This window comes from Chrysochloris asiatica, unplaced genomic scaffold, assembly GCF_000296735.1.
Source record: "Chrysochloris asiatica unplaced genomic scaffold, ChrAsi1.0 scaffold00005, whole genome shotgun sequence".
In the NCBI taxonomy this organism is placed as follows: Eukaryota; Metazoa; Chordata; class Mammalia; order Afrosoricida; family Chrysochloridae; genus Chrysochloris; species Chrysochloris asiatica.
In genome coordinates, this window is record NW_006408523.1 from 12,304,635 (window position 1) to 12,319,210 (window position 14,576).

General features: G+C 41.7%; 1 protein-coding gene across 1 annotated transcript in view; it reads right to left on the reverse strand.

The window, feature by feature from the left end:
- The window catches only part of CENPJ (centromere protein J), a 45,696-nt gene that overhangs the window by 6,786 nt on the left and 24,334 nt on the right, over positions 1-14,576 (reverse strand). Inside the window, exons 8-10 of the mRNA XM_006831976.1 lie at positions 10,143-10,308; positions 3,689-3,931; positions 1,640-1,724 (exon numbers count right to left, since the gene is read on the reverse strand). Coding sequence (XP_006832039.1) covers positions 1,640-1,724; positions 3,689-3,931; positions 10,143-10,308 — 494 coding nt within the window. The remainder of the gene's footprint in view (positions 1-1,639; positions 1,725-3,688; positions 3,932-10,142; positions 10,309-14,576) is intronic.

Consider the following 14,576-nt stretch of genomic DNA (forward strand, 5'->3'; position numbering starts at 1 on the left):
CAAGCATTACTGAATAATCAGATGAGGGACAGTTTGCTATGTCTACTAGGTGGCTAGAGTCTGATCCTCAGAGCCTATGGTTTGAACGGTCAACACAGGGGCTTGGCCTCCTGACCGGGTCTGCACTGTCTGCATCTGAATCCTCCTTATTTATTGATTGTTTAAGGGACGCTGCCTGTCTTAGGTGGTCAGTGAAAGAATGAAGTTTTTGACAACGTCAATCTTTTCTCCGTTGATAAAGAATGTTATTTATTGGTCCAGTGGTGAGGATTTTTGTTTCTACATTGAGATGCAATCCATACGAAAGGCTGAGCTCCTTGATCTCCATTAGTAAATATTTTAAGTCTTCACTTTCAGCAAGCTGAAAGCAGAAAATACCAGAAAGATGTTTACCTGTGCTTTATTGACTACGCAAAGGCTTTTGATTGTGTGGACCAGGACAAGCTATGGACAACATTGCAAAGTATGAGTATTCCAGAACACTTAATTGTACTTATGAGGAATCTATATGGACCAAGAAGCAGTTGTTTGAACAAAACATGGGAACATTGAATGATTTAAAATTAAGAAAGGTGTGTGACAAGGTTGTATTCTTTCACCATACTTATTCAACCTGCATGCTGAGCAAATAATCCGAGAAGCTGGGTTCTATAAAGAAAAACGTGGCATTAGGACTGGAAGAAGACTCATTAACAACCTGCGATATGCAGATGATAGGCAAAGAACAGGTATAGGCAACACATAAGAGAAAATGGAAATACCCACTAAATATATAAGAAAATGTTTACACAACCTTATTAATAGTTGTTTTTAAGTGCCATCAAATCAATTCCAACCCATAGTGACACTGTATAGTGTTTCTGAGGAGCAGCTGGTGAACTTGAGCTGCTGACCTTAAAACAGTTCAAACCGACCTTGCAGCCCAGTGCATTAACAATTAGGAAGAGACAAAATAAAACAACACTCACATCACACCTATATGATTGGTCAAAACTTTTCAGTCTAACCTATCAAGTTTTGACAGATACAAAGAGCATATTAATATTCTGATTTTAATAACAAAGGCAAAACCTCCAGAGCAGAGTTGCCCAAGCATCTTACCTACTCTAAATATGGATTCCAGCAAAATTCACATGGCCAAAACACATCACGGAAACCTGAGGTGGGGGGTGTCCAGGGAAGACTTAGACCAACTCCAATATATATTTATTGTAGTTAACAGAAAATGAGTAACTCCTTTTGGAGTCCTGGTGTGGTTCTGTAGAATAAGCACTGGACCACAAGGTTATTTGGACTGCAAGGTCAGGAGTTCAAACACACCAGCCGCTCCTTGAAAACCCTACGCAGGGTCACTCTGAGTTGGAACTGACCTGACAGCACATCACAACAACCATGTGTGTAAATCTAAGAGCTGAGAAGTCACCTGCACAAGGGTGTACACGGTATTCCCAATACTGTATTGATGAGTGAAGACAATGTAGTAAAAGAATAACCAACAGCATGGGAATGTTATTAGGGTAGACATTAGTTGAGGGGGCCGTTTCAATTACATTTACAGATTTTGTAAGGTGGGTATCAATTCTCTATTCTCTATATTCTTGATACATTTCATTTACAAAGATAATGAACAACCTCCTACCTTGTGTTGCCAAATAATTTTTCTGATATTTTTCTACCTGGGATCCTGAAGAAATCTGACTTTTTTGAAAGCAAACTGATGGATTCTGTAATGAGATAATTTTCAATGTGTTAGTGTACATATAAGTACAATGAATGAAATAAACAACTTAGCTAATGATGAGTGTTTTAAGTTTGATCATTCGTGTACTTTTCAGTTGACCCTATTAAATATAGGTTATAAGCTGCTATCCAAATGTGCAGCATTCCTATGAAACCGTTTGTAAGCTGAAACAGCATAAAGCAATTACCATTTATATATGAAACATTTTGAGCATTCCCTGAGCCAAAAAGTAACTTACCAAATCATACCGAGTAACACACAAACCTACTGTAACACTAACATATAGTAACAGTAAGAATGATACAAGAGTACACAGCCTATATCAAGTAGCAACAATGTATGCACCCAGGGGAGCAGCTTGGGGACACCAGTGTCACTAACCGGCAAGGGTGCCGCCCCTAGAATGACTGGTTGCAAAAGTCATCGGACTCTCTCAGTTACCGAAAACAGCACTAACGTAAGTCTTGAATAATCGCCATTGTAAGCCTTGAATGAAGCCAACTTTCAAAAAGCAGGAGATACTTATACCTACCAAAAAGCTAATCCTAATGAAGACCAAAATGGGTAAGCTAATTTTAAAAATTCATCAAAATATAATCATTCTTCAACTGAGAATGTAACAGGCAACATAAAACTCCAGAGTGTGCTACTATTGATACACTGGTATCTGTTAAGGACCAGTGAGCTGAGGACCTGTGCCTCTACTTTCCTCCCTGGTCAAACATCAGCAAAAGCCTCTTTCTCTTCAGCCTCGTCCAAACATGGACTCCTAATAGCCATATCCCGTGAAAACAGAAAGTGTGTTTTCTTCTTGTGATCTCTCATTATAACAAGTAGAAATTCCTCTAGACCAAATAAAACTTAAAAGCCACTCTTAACTCCTTTCTTGCTGACAAACTTTATATCCAACTCCTACCAAGTAGCGTTCACTTCTCATCCCCTCCATTACTGCAACTCTGTTCTAAGCCACTGTCATCTCTGGCCTCCATGATTTCAGCAGTTCCCTAACTCATACAGATTGTACCCATAAAGTCAATTCGGACTCACAGGGCCCCGAGCTAGGGTTTTAGATACAGTGAGTCTTGACAGAAGCAGGCAGCTTCATTGGAGCAGCTGGTGGGTTTGAAGCACTGACCTTGCCTACCCTACAGAACCACCAGAGCACCTTTACCGGACTGCTGGTGGTGGTGGTGGTGTGCTATCGAGTCGTTTCTGACACAGAGCAACCCTGCAGAGGGTGTCCGCGGTTTCAGATCTTTACGGGAGCAGAAAAGCTCATCTTTCTCCTGCACAGCTGCTGGATTCAAACTGCTAACCTTGAGGACAGAAGCCCAATGCATAACCCACCACACCACCAGAGCTCCTCTTATTGTACCTAGATTCTTGACTTAAATCTATCCTTAAGTCTGTATCAGATCAGAGTGAATTTACTAAACTGAGCAGGTTTAGCCCACTCTTTTATCCAAAGCCCTCCTATGGCTTTCCATTTACCCCAGAGGACAACTCGCTAGAATATAAGTTTCATTGTTGTTGCTAAGTGCCGTCAAGTTAGTTCTGACCCATAGCAACCCTTATAGGGTTTCCAAGGAATGGCTGGTGGGTTTGAGCAGCCAACCTTTCGGTTAGCAGTCCAGTGCATATTTTATAGCACCACACCCAAAGTTCCATAAGGACAGGGAATTCTGTTTCCTTCAGTGTTATACTCCCAGAATGCTATGTGCCTAAAACAAGTGCCTGGCACACAGTCACTGTTGACATAGATGAATGAAAGACAAAAAACTTGATTTAAAAAGATCACATGTATGTGTCTCTGCAAAAGTTTGACTTGAGATGATCTCTTATTGTTACATATTTCCTTTTTAAAAATTATACATATTGAACTACCTGTCTAACAATGCTGCAGCAGTATCTACCCTGGAGTAACCAGCCCAGGCCCTCCACACTTACCATGGACTCCTCTTTTCTCACGGTTTTTACACACTGATCTGCCTTAATGCTGCCTTCAATGGCTTCTGCCCTCTTCCAGGCATCCAGCCGAAATCTCTCCATGACTTTTACTTCCTCCCGGAGGTCTGTGTTTTCTTTGAGTAGCATTTCTATTTGGCTTTTAAGACGGCTATGTGTACTTGACCATTTTGCTTCTTTTTTTTTCAAATCTTCCTGTAAATCTGCTATCTGCTGTTTTAAAGCCTCCAAGAAGGGTGGGGGAGATGGGAAGAACATTACCAGAATTAAAATAATGTAATACAAGAATAAAGACACATCAATGAAACAAAAAAGCCAGCCCAAATAGGTCCTATCCTAAGAATTTAACATCTGATGAAGGAAGTACTAAACCCATCAAATCCACTGTCACTGAGTTGATTTCCACTCATAGCAGCCCCACAGAGGGTTTCTGGGGCTCTAAATCTTCATGGGAGCAGACAGCTTCATCTTCCTCCCAAAGAGCAGCTGCTGGGATTGAACTGCTGACCCTGTGGATAGCAGGCCAACGCTTAGCCCACAGTGCCACAACTTGTAGGAAGCATCGTTGTTAGGCATCGAGTGATTTCCAATTCATAGCAACCCTGTATAGTATAGGGTTTCCGGGGAGCAGCTGGTGGGTTTAGACAGCCGACCTTTTGGTTCAAACCAACCTTGAGATTGAGTGGTTATCTTATAGCGCCACACCAGGACTGGCATGAAAAAATGTTTAGTCAGTAAATGACATTTCAAAACCACTGAATTTTTCAGAAGAGGAAGTAGGGTAGAATCAGTTTACACCCTTACCACATTCCATCCAACAAAATTAACTCCAGAAGACAGACACGAGGCCACTACACTAATACTGCCATGAGGTAATACGGTCAAAGATATCCACATGAAGAAAGAAAAGATAAATGGGGGACATGTGATGAAGGGAAAATGATCAGGGATTCATTTCTACTGAAGGAAGAGCTGAGGTACAAGGAAGAATAAGAAATTCTAAATTCAAAACTTGTTAGGTGCCATCTAGTCGGTACTGACTCATAGTGACCCTATGCACAACAGAACAAAACACTGCCCGTGTTGTGGACCGTGTAAGACTGGTCAGAGGTTCGAGGCCCTATAGGCCCAAGTGTAACAAATGAGGCCACTGGCAGTTAATGGCAAATTGTTTTTCATCTTAATATTGTTAACATGTATTAATTTAATACACGGAGCTCTTGATAATCCACAGATAAATGTGACATTTTCCTAAAGCCGAGACTAAAGGTTGCAAGGTTAAGCCTTTCTCCAAAGGATTAACTAAAATTATCTTAGCTACTTCTTGGTTCTTTGTTCTATAGACAAAAAACCCATCCTCCCTAATCCTTTTCCAGGTGCAGACCTGGCTCAGGAAGCCAAAACAGCGGGACTCCGCCCAAGCTTTTGTCCTTACCTCTCACCTTCCCCCACCTGAGCTCAGGGGCTATAGATATGTTAATTGAGCCTGAGAAACCAAGTTGCTGGCCTGGGATTCGAACCAGCGAAGTACAATGTAAAGTTACCTGAATATCTGGAAAATTACTGATGTTAACTGTACCTTGCCTAAGTCCCTCCCAGCTTGGTGTGAAGCTCCTCCCCTAAATAAAACAGAGGCCCGGTCCTCCCCAGGTGTGCATTACGGGTTGGAAGGCATGCAGTAAAGATTGCAGTGCATTACGGGCTGGAGGGCATGCGGTAAAGATTGCAGGGCAGTGAGTTGCTGCCTGCAGAGGCCATGATGCCTGTAGGCCCAAGTCTGCCCACCAGTGATGCACCCACCCTGGTTTCTGGGTGCCTCCTTGTCCCCCTTCTTCTGTCTATCTGTGTATTCTTTTGTTATATCTACCACCGTCAGGTATCTCCTCCTCGTGAACCGAACCCCTATGTCAAGGCAGGTCCCCGACGTGCCCGAGCCTGGGCCAAACTCACAATCATTGCTACACCTGAACCCATGGCTGAGGCCACTGTGCCAGTCCACCTCGTTGGAGGTCTTCCTCTTCTTCTCTAACTCGCCGCTTTACCAAACATGGTATCTTTCTCCAGGAACTGGTACCTCCGGATAATTATGTTCAAAGTATGAGAGATGAAGTCCGGCCATCCTGGCCTCCAAGGAGCACTCTGGCTGCACTTCTTCCAAAACGGATCTGTTGGTTCTTTTCGCAGCCCATGGCACCTTCAATATTCTCCTCCAACACCACAACTCAAAAGCATCAATTCTTCTATGGTCTTCTTTATTCACTGTCCAGCTTTAACATGCATATGAGTTTATGCAAAATGCCATGGCTTGCATAAGGCACACTTTAGTCCTCAAGCTGACATCTTTGCTCTTCAGCACTTTAAAAAGGTCTTGTACAGATTTGCGTCATTTGATTTCTTGACTGCTGCTTCCATGAGTGTTGATAGTTGATCCAAGAAGAATGAAGTCCTTGACAACTTCACTCTTTTCTCCGTTGATAGGAATGTTGTTTATTGGTCCAGTGGTGAGGTGTTGTTGCTGTTGTTGTTAAGTGCCATTGAGTCGGCACCGACTCATAGCGACCTTATGCACAGCAGAACAAAACACTGCCCAATCCTGGACCAACCTCACTACTGTTGCCACACTTGATTCCATTGATGCTGCCACTAAGCCAATCCATCTTGTTGGGGGTCTTCCTCTTTTTCTCTGACCCTCCACCTTAACAAACATGATATCCTTCTCCAGTGACTCTTACCTCCTAACAATATGTCCGAAGTACAAGAGACAAGGTTTGGGTATCTTGGCCTCCAAGGAGCACTCTGGCTGCACTTCATCCAACACAGATCTGTTTGTTCTTTTGGCAGTCCATGGTACTTTCAATATTCTCCTCCAACACCATAACTCAAATGCATCAATTCTTCTATGGTCTTCCTTATACCAGGGCTTGAGTCAGGCTCATCTTAGTCCTAAAACTGACATCATCTTTGCTGTTTAACACTTTAAAGAGGTCTTGTGCAGCAGATTTGCCTAATGCAATACATCATTTGATTTCTTGACTGCTGCTTCCATGAGTGCTGATGGCTGATCCAAGCAAAATGAAGTCTTTGACTTCAATCTTTTCTCCATATATATGAATGTTGTTTATTGGTCCAGTGGTGAGGATTTTTGTTTTCTTTACATTGAGATGCAACCCATACTGAAGGCTATGGTCTTTGATCTTCATCAGTAAGTATTTTAAATCCTCTTCGCTTTCAGCAGCAAGTTTGTATCACTTGCATATCGCTGGTTGTTGAGTCTTCCTCCAACCATGTTGCCACATTTTTCGTCATATAACCCAGTTTCTTGAATTATTTGCTCAGCATACAGGTTGAGTAAGTATGGTGGAAAAAAACAAACAAAACAATCCTGGTGCATAGCTTTCCTAATTTTCAACCATCCAGTGTTCCCTTGTTCTTTGAACAACTACCTCTTGGTCTATGTACTACCCTAAAAACTGATTCTATTTGAATTTCGTAAGAAGAAACAAGTTTTAATAAAATAAGTTTCTTTGTTGTTGTTAAGTGCCATCAAGTCTGTTCCAACCCAGAGCAACCCTGTATAGGGTTTCCAAGGAGCAGCTGATGGGATTGAACCACCGACCGTGAGATTCAAAACGACTTTGCAGACCAGCACGTTAACCCACAGCACCACACCAGGACTGGTCTAAATGATATCAATTAAGAAACTACTGAAAGTGTCTAGAAGCAATTTACAACTGTGCTAACAGAAACCACGAGTGACACTAAGAGCAAAGAAGAGACTAGTCAGCTACACAGAAGGTGCTGACGAGTTCTGGGGAGTGACAGAGCGGAGGGGAGGAGTAGAGACAGACACAAGAGTGCATTCTCCTTCACCTCAAACCCCACTCGGACACAGACTGCTGCTAAATGCCTTGGGCCTATGGCCTGGCATCTGCTCTGCTCTGCCAACTTCTTTGAAAGCTGCTAATAGACACCAGAAAGGCACTTGGCCCCAGTATAAACCTTAGGCCAAAAGGCTGTACTTCCAATTATGGGTTTGAAGCACCCCACTCTACATGCAGCTTCCCAGGGCGGGGACGCGCACTGCTGTCTGCTGCTCTGGCTCCAGTTTCTGCTGCTCCCTGCTGCATCTCTGGTGTCACTGCTCTACCTCCCGAATCAGGGAGGGTCTATGAGCAGAGATCTGGGGTCCACGGGACGTGCCCCACTCTGGCGCTTCATTTTTTTTGTAGGGAGAGCCCCACTGCTGCTTCTGAGAGGACTCATTTTATATTCACATCAGTAGTTCCAAGTTTTCATGGGTAACCCTGTTAACAGTCACTTAATCCTACTATCAAAAAGAACATTTCAACATCCATCTTGTAGTATAATGTTGTCTGTGATAGGATAATGTCCATACACCTACAAGAAACACCAGTTACTACAACTATTATTCAGATTTATGCACCAACCACTAATGCCAGTGAGGATGAAAATGAAGAATTTTACCACTTTCTTCAGTCTGAAATTGATCAAACAGACAATCAAGATGTACTAATAATCACTGGCAATTGAAATGCAAACATTGGAAACAAAGAGGAAGGATCAGTAGTTGGAAAATATGGTCTTGATGATAGAAATGATACTGGAGATAACATGGTAGAATTTTGCAAGACCAATGATTTCTTCATTGCAAAAACCTGTTTAAACAACATAACAGACAACTATACACACGGACCTCACCACACGGAATACACAAAAATCAAACTGATTACACCTGTGGAAAACATGGTGCAGACGCTACATAGCATCAGCCAAAACAAGACCAGGGACAGACTGTGGGACACACCATCAATTGCTTATATTCAAGTTCATGCTGAAGTCACGGGAGTCAAATTATGACCTTGAATATGTCCCACCTGAATTTAGAAATCATCTCATGAACAGATTTGATGAATTAGACACTAATGACTGAAGACCAAGAGTTCTGGGAAGACATCAAGAACATCACACATGAAGAAAGTAAAAGGCCAGTAAGAAGACAAGAAAGAAGGACAACATTATACAGAGTGAATGTTTGGGGACAACTGTGCTCATGAGGAACCCGTACATAGACCAAGAGGCAGTCATTTGAACAGAACAAAGAGCCACTGAATAGTTTAAAATCAGGAAAGGTGTGCACCACAATTGTTAGTCTTGCACCATATTTATTCAATATATAAGCTGAGCAAATAATTTGAGAAGTTGGATTATATGAAGAACATAGTATCAGGACTGGAGGAAGATTCATTAACAAACCTGCGATATGCAGATGATACAACCTTGCTTGCTGCAAGTGAAGAGGACTTTAAAATACTGATGAAGATCAAGGACCACAATTTTCAGTACGGATTGCATCTCAATATAAAGAAAACAAAAACCTCCACAACTGGATCATTAAATACCCATCCAGACTAATGGAGAAAAGGTTGGCCTTGTCAAAGACTTCATTTTGTTCAGATCAAACATCAACAATCATGGCAGCAACAGTGAAATCAACCAACATATCGCATTGGTCAAATCTCTGCACAAGACCTCTTTAAAGTGTTCAGGAGCAAAGATGTCAGCTTGAGGACTAAAATGTGCCTGACCCAAGCCATGGTATTTTCAATAACCTCATATGTATGTGAAAGTTGGACAATGAATAAGGCAGACCGTAGAAGAATTGATGCATCTGAATTATGATGTCGGAGGAGAATATTAAATGTACCATGGACTGCCAAAGGAACAAATAAATCTGTGTTGGAAGAAGTATAGCCAGAGTGCTCCTGAGAAGTTAGTATGGCCAAACTTCATCTCTCATACTTCGGACATATTATCAGGAGGGACCAATCCCTGGGGGACATCATGCTTGGTAAAGAAAAGGGTCAGTGAAAAAGAGGAAGCCCCACCCCCACCCCCCAAAGAAGATGGACTGGCACAATGGCAGCATCACTAGGCTCAGTAATTGTGAGATTTACTGGGCAGTATTTCAGTCGGTTGTGGATAAGGACAGCACCTAACAGCAGTAATATATTATGTCCATTCCTAACTTTGAATTAAATAAGGATCACAATGTGGCCTTTTATTTGTCTTTTAAAATTAAGCACCTAGTTTTTATATATTCCTTAAAAGCATTATATAAATAAAAATTATTAACATATTTGCTGTCAAAAGACCAACTTCAATATCTGATTTGTTAATTCAGTCATGATGTTATAGTCTTTTATTAGAAGTCTTTTAAGAAAGTAATTGGTGTTTTACTTGTTAAAAGTTAGACTATAAGGCTCAGTTCCTAATGCAATGTCTTGGGCCTATTACTTGCTGAATGAGTGAATGTTTAATGGATTGATACCCAATATCTCTTTGATACATCAAATCAATCTAGTGAGACTGTCACCCTTAGCAATTTATATGAATACAATATAATATGCTGGCATACCTGTATTTCTTCTCGTTCCTTTTTATCTGGAAAAGATCTTGCAACTGTAGTATACTTTTCAAAAACTTTGCGTTCTTTTTGCAGCTTCCTCATTTCCTCCTTTTTAAATTCTTCTATTTGAGCCAATTCTTTCACTTTTTGTTGTTCAAAGTCAGCAATTTCTCTCCTAAAATGACCCAACCATGTTATCATTTTTTGGGATGACATACATTTCACTACAGTAATCCACATGTGGAACCAAAATGCAAAGCAGGTTAACAGCCTGACACTGGAGAACTGCTAATGTTGGTGAATCTCTCTCCACTACTTCTGACTGAAATATCAACCATTTCACACAAATACACTGAGCACCTGAATCAAGTGCTATACTAGGTAATGGAGAAATTACAGTGCACTAAACCTCACCTGCCTCTAACAATCTTTTCCACATTCTAATGAACAGACAATAAACAAGATAAATGCATTAAAAAGTGTTAAGGAGAAAGTTAAAGCAAGGGAAGGAGGTAAGGAAATACCAGGATGAAAGGTTGACATTTTGGAATGGGTTAGCCTGCTGAAATGGTAACATCTGAAATAAGACCTGAAGAAAGTTGTGACAACAGGCTGTATCTACAGAAGAAACACGAAGTACAAAGGCCCTGAAAGGGGTACGTACCCGATGTGTTCACAGAACCATCAAGACGTCACTGTAGCTACAATAACAGGGAAAGGGACTGAAGAGCAGGAAAAGATGCTAAGAAAAAACCAGAAGGCCAGATTAACGGATCACTGTGAAGACTTTGATATCTGCTCTGAGAAAGGAAGCTTAGAATTTTTATCAGAACTGTCATAACTCTAGTTCACTCTGGATGCTGTTTGAGAGCAAAGGGAGACCCAGGAGGAAACAGAGAGACCAGGTAGAAGCCATTTTAACAACCAGGTGGAAGACGGTAGTAACCTGGGCAAGAGTGGTAGCTGTGGGTGTGGTAAGAAGTGCTCATACTCTAGATGGCATTGGAAGGAAGCGCAGATAGGATTTCCTAATGGATCAGATGCAGGGTGTGAAAGAAAGAGAACATTCAGAGTGACTCCAAAACTTTTTGCCTAAACAAATACTGTTGTTGTTAAGTGCCGTCGAATTGCTTCCGACCCATAGTGACTCTTTATAGGGTTTCCCCAGTCGCATTCTGGACAGTGAATAAGGAAGATCATAGAAGAATTGATGCCTTTGAGTTGTGGTGTTGGAGGAGAATACTGAAAGTGCCATGGACTGCCAAAAGAACCAATAGATCTGTTTTGGAAGAAGTGCAGCCAGAGTGTTCCTTGGAGGCCAGGATGGCTAAGCTTCGTCTCTCATACTTTGGACATAGGGTCCGGAGGAAACTGTCGCTGGAGAAGGATGTCATGCTGGGTAAGGTGGAGGGTCAGAGAAAAAGGGGAAGACCCCTAACGAGATGGATTGGCCAGGTGGCATCATTGATGGCGTCAAGTGTGGCAGCGGTAGTGAGGTTGGCCCAGGATCGGACATTGTTTCATTCTGCTGTGCATGGGGTCGCTATATGAGTCAGTTCCGACTCGATGGCACCTGACAACGACAATAGGGTTTCCGAGGAGCAGCTCGTAAGCTTGAACCGCCGACCTTGCCAAAACTTAACAAAATGAGCATCGGTGTCCATATAGCTAGACAGGATCCACAGTTGAAGGCCTTTACAGAGTCAATAAAGCACAGGTAAACACCTAGAGTCCTGGTTTGGCACTCACTCTAGGATAAGCACTGGACCATAAGGTCAGTTTGAACAGCCAGGTCAGAGATTAAAACCCATCAGCCACTCCTAGAAAATCCTATACAGGGCCACTATGAGTCAGAACAAACTCTACAGCACTTAACAAAACAACTTTCTGCTGCTCTCTGCTTTCAGCCAAGATCCATCTGATATCAGCAATGATATCCCTCCTTCATCGTTGTCGTCTAAATCCGGCTTGAACCACTGGCAGTTCCCTGTCAATGTACTGTTGCAATTGTTTTTTAATTATCTTCAATAAAATTTTATCTGCATGTGATATCAATGATATTGCCCAATAATTTCCACATCCCATTGGGTCACTTCTCAATGAAAATATGCACAAATATGGATCACTTTCAATCTGTTAACCAGGTACCTAGTCTTCCAAATTTCTTGACATTGATGAGTGAGTGCCTTCAGTGCCACATCAGTTTTCAATTTGTTTTGCATCTGTTACTGAAGCTTTGTTCTTTGACAATGCCTTCAGTGCACCTTGGACTTCTTCCTTCAATGTCAATGGCTCTTGATCATATGCTACCTCTTGAAATGGTTCAACTTCAACCAGTTCTCTGGTAGCAAAGTAGTTACGAGTCAGGCTGCTAACCTCAAGTTCAGCCGTTCAAAACTACCAGCTGTTCCACTGGAAAAAGATGAAGCTCTCTGCTGCTGTAAAGATATACAGCTTCGTAAACCCTATAGAAGGTCACTGTGAGTTGGAACTGACTCCGAGGCACATAACCAACCAACCGTGACTGTGTATTCCTTCCATCTTCTTTTGATGCTTTTTGCATCATTCAATATTTTGCCCATTTGTTTTGTTGTCATGTGCCTTCGAGTCAGTTCCAACTCATAGTGACCCTTTATAGGGTTTCCAAGGAGTGGATGGTGAGTTTGAACTGCCACCTTGCAGTTCAAAGAGACCTGGCAATCTAGTGCTTATTCTACAGTGCCATATCAGGCTTGAATTTTTTCTTCAGGTCTTTCAGCCTGAGAAATGCTGAGTGTGTTCTTCACTTTGGGTTTTTTAACTCCAAATCTTTGCACATTTCATTATAATACCTGACTTTATCTTCTTGAGCTGCCCTTTGAAATTTCCTGTTCGGCTCTTTTACTTCCTCATTTTTTCCATTTGCTTTAGCATCTCTATGCTGGAGAGAAAGTTTTAGAGTCTCTTCAGACATCTTTTTTGTTTTTTTCCTGCTTTCTTGTCTTCTTAATGACCCTTTGGTTTTTTCCTGTATGATGTACTTGATGTCATCCACATCCAGTGATTAGTGTCTAATGCATTAAATCTGTTGTTGAGATGATCTCTAAATTAAGGTGGGATCTCTTTAAGGTAATATTTTGGCTCTCGTGAACTTGTTTTAACTTTCTTCAGCTTCAGCATGAACTTGCACATGAGCAATTGATGGTCTGTTCCACAGTCTGCCCTTGGCCTTGTTTTGGGTGATGATACTGAGCTTCCTCCATTGTCTCTTTCCACAGTTGTAGTCAATTTGGTTTTTGTGTAAATCCATCTGGGGAGGTCCATTTGTGTAGTTGCCTTTTATAAGGAAGGAGAGGCGAACTACTTCTGAACGTTTAGCCACCGAAAACCTTAGCTGGTAGAATTCTTCAATTTGTTCATCATTGACTATGATGGTTTGTGCATAAATTTGAATAACAATGGTGTGAACTTGTAGGGGGTCTAGATATTATCCTATCACACACAACCAATGTAGTATTTCAAGACAGATCTTTGCATTTGTCAATGAATTCAACACCATTCCCCTTCAATTGTCATTCTTAGCATAGTAAGCTGTTGTTAAGTGCCATCAAGTCGGTTCCAATTCACACTGACCCTGTATAGGGTTTCCAAGGAGCACCTGGTGGGTTTGAACTGCTGACCCTGTGGCTCACGGTCCAGTGCTGATCCTACAGTACCACACCAGGAGTCCACAGTACGCTGTACGACTGTCCAATTCAAAATGGTCAATACCTGTCCATTTCAGCTCACTGATACCTAGACCATTGATCTTTACACATTCCATTTTTCACAATTTCCGATTTTCCTAGATTCATACTTAGTACGTTCCAATATTCTAATTATTAATGGATGTTTATAGCTGTTTTTTCTCATTTTGCTCCCATGAAGATTCCAAATGCTTCTCTCCATCCATGTCATTAAGATTGACTCTACCTTCAAGAGGCAGCTGTTCCCCAGTCACACTCTGTCTCCATAGTTCCAGAAGTATGTCAAACAATGCTCTGCTGCTATACCTGAGGCTTTCAGGGAACCACCTGTTCCTTCTTCCTAGTCTGTTCTTAGTGTGAAAGCGCCATTGAGACCTGTCCGCATGGGGGACGCTGATGGTATTTTTAAACACCACTGGACTAACTTCCAGCATTATAGCAACACACAAACCACCACAGTACAACAAACTGACAGCCATGTGGAGTTCAGCCCCTCTTTGTTGTTTATGTGAAGTTCAGCCCCTTTGTTGTTTATGTGAAGTTCAGCCCCTCTTTGTTGTTTATGTGAAGTTCAGCCACTCTTTGTTGTTTATGTGAAGTTCAGCCACTCTTTGTTGTTTATGTGGAGTTCAGCCCCTCTTTGTTGTTTATGTGGAGTCTAGCCACTCTTTGTTGTTGTTGTCAAGTGCCATCCAGTTGGTTCCGACTCATAATGACT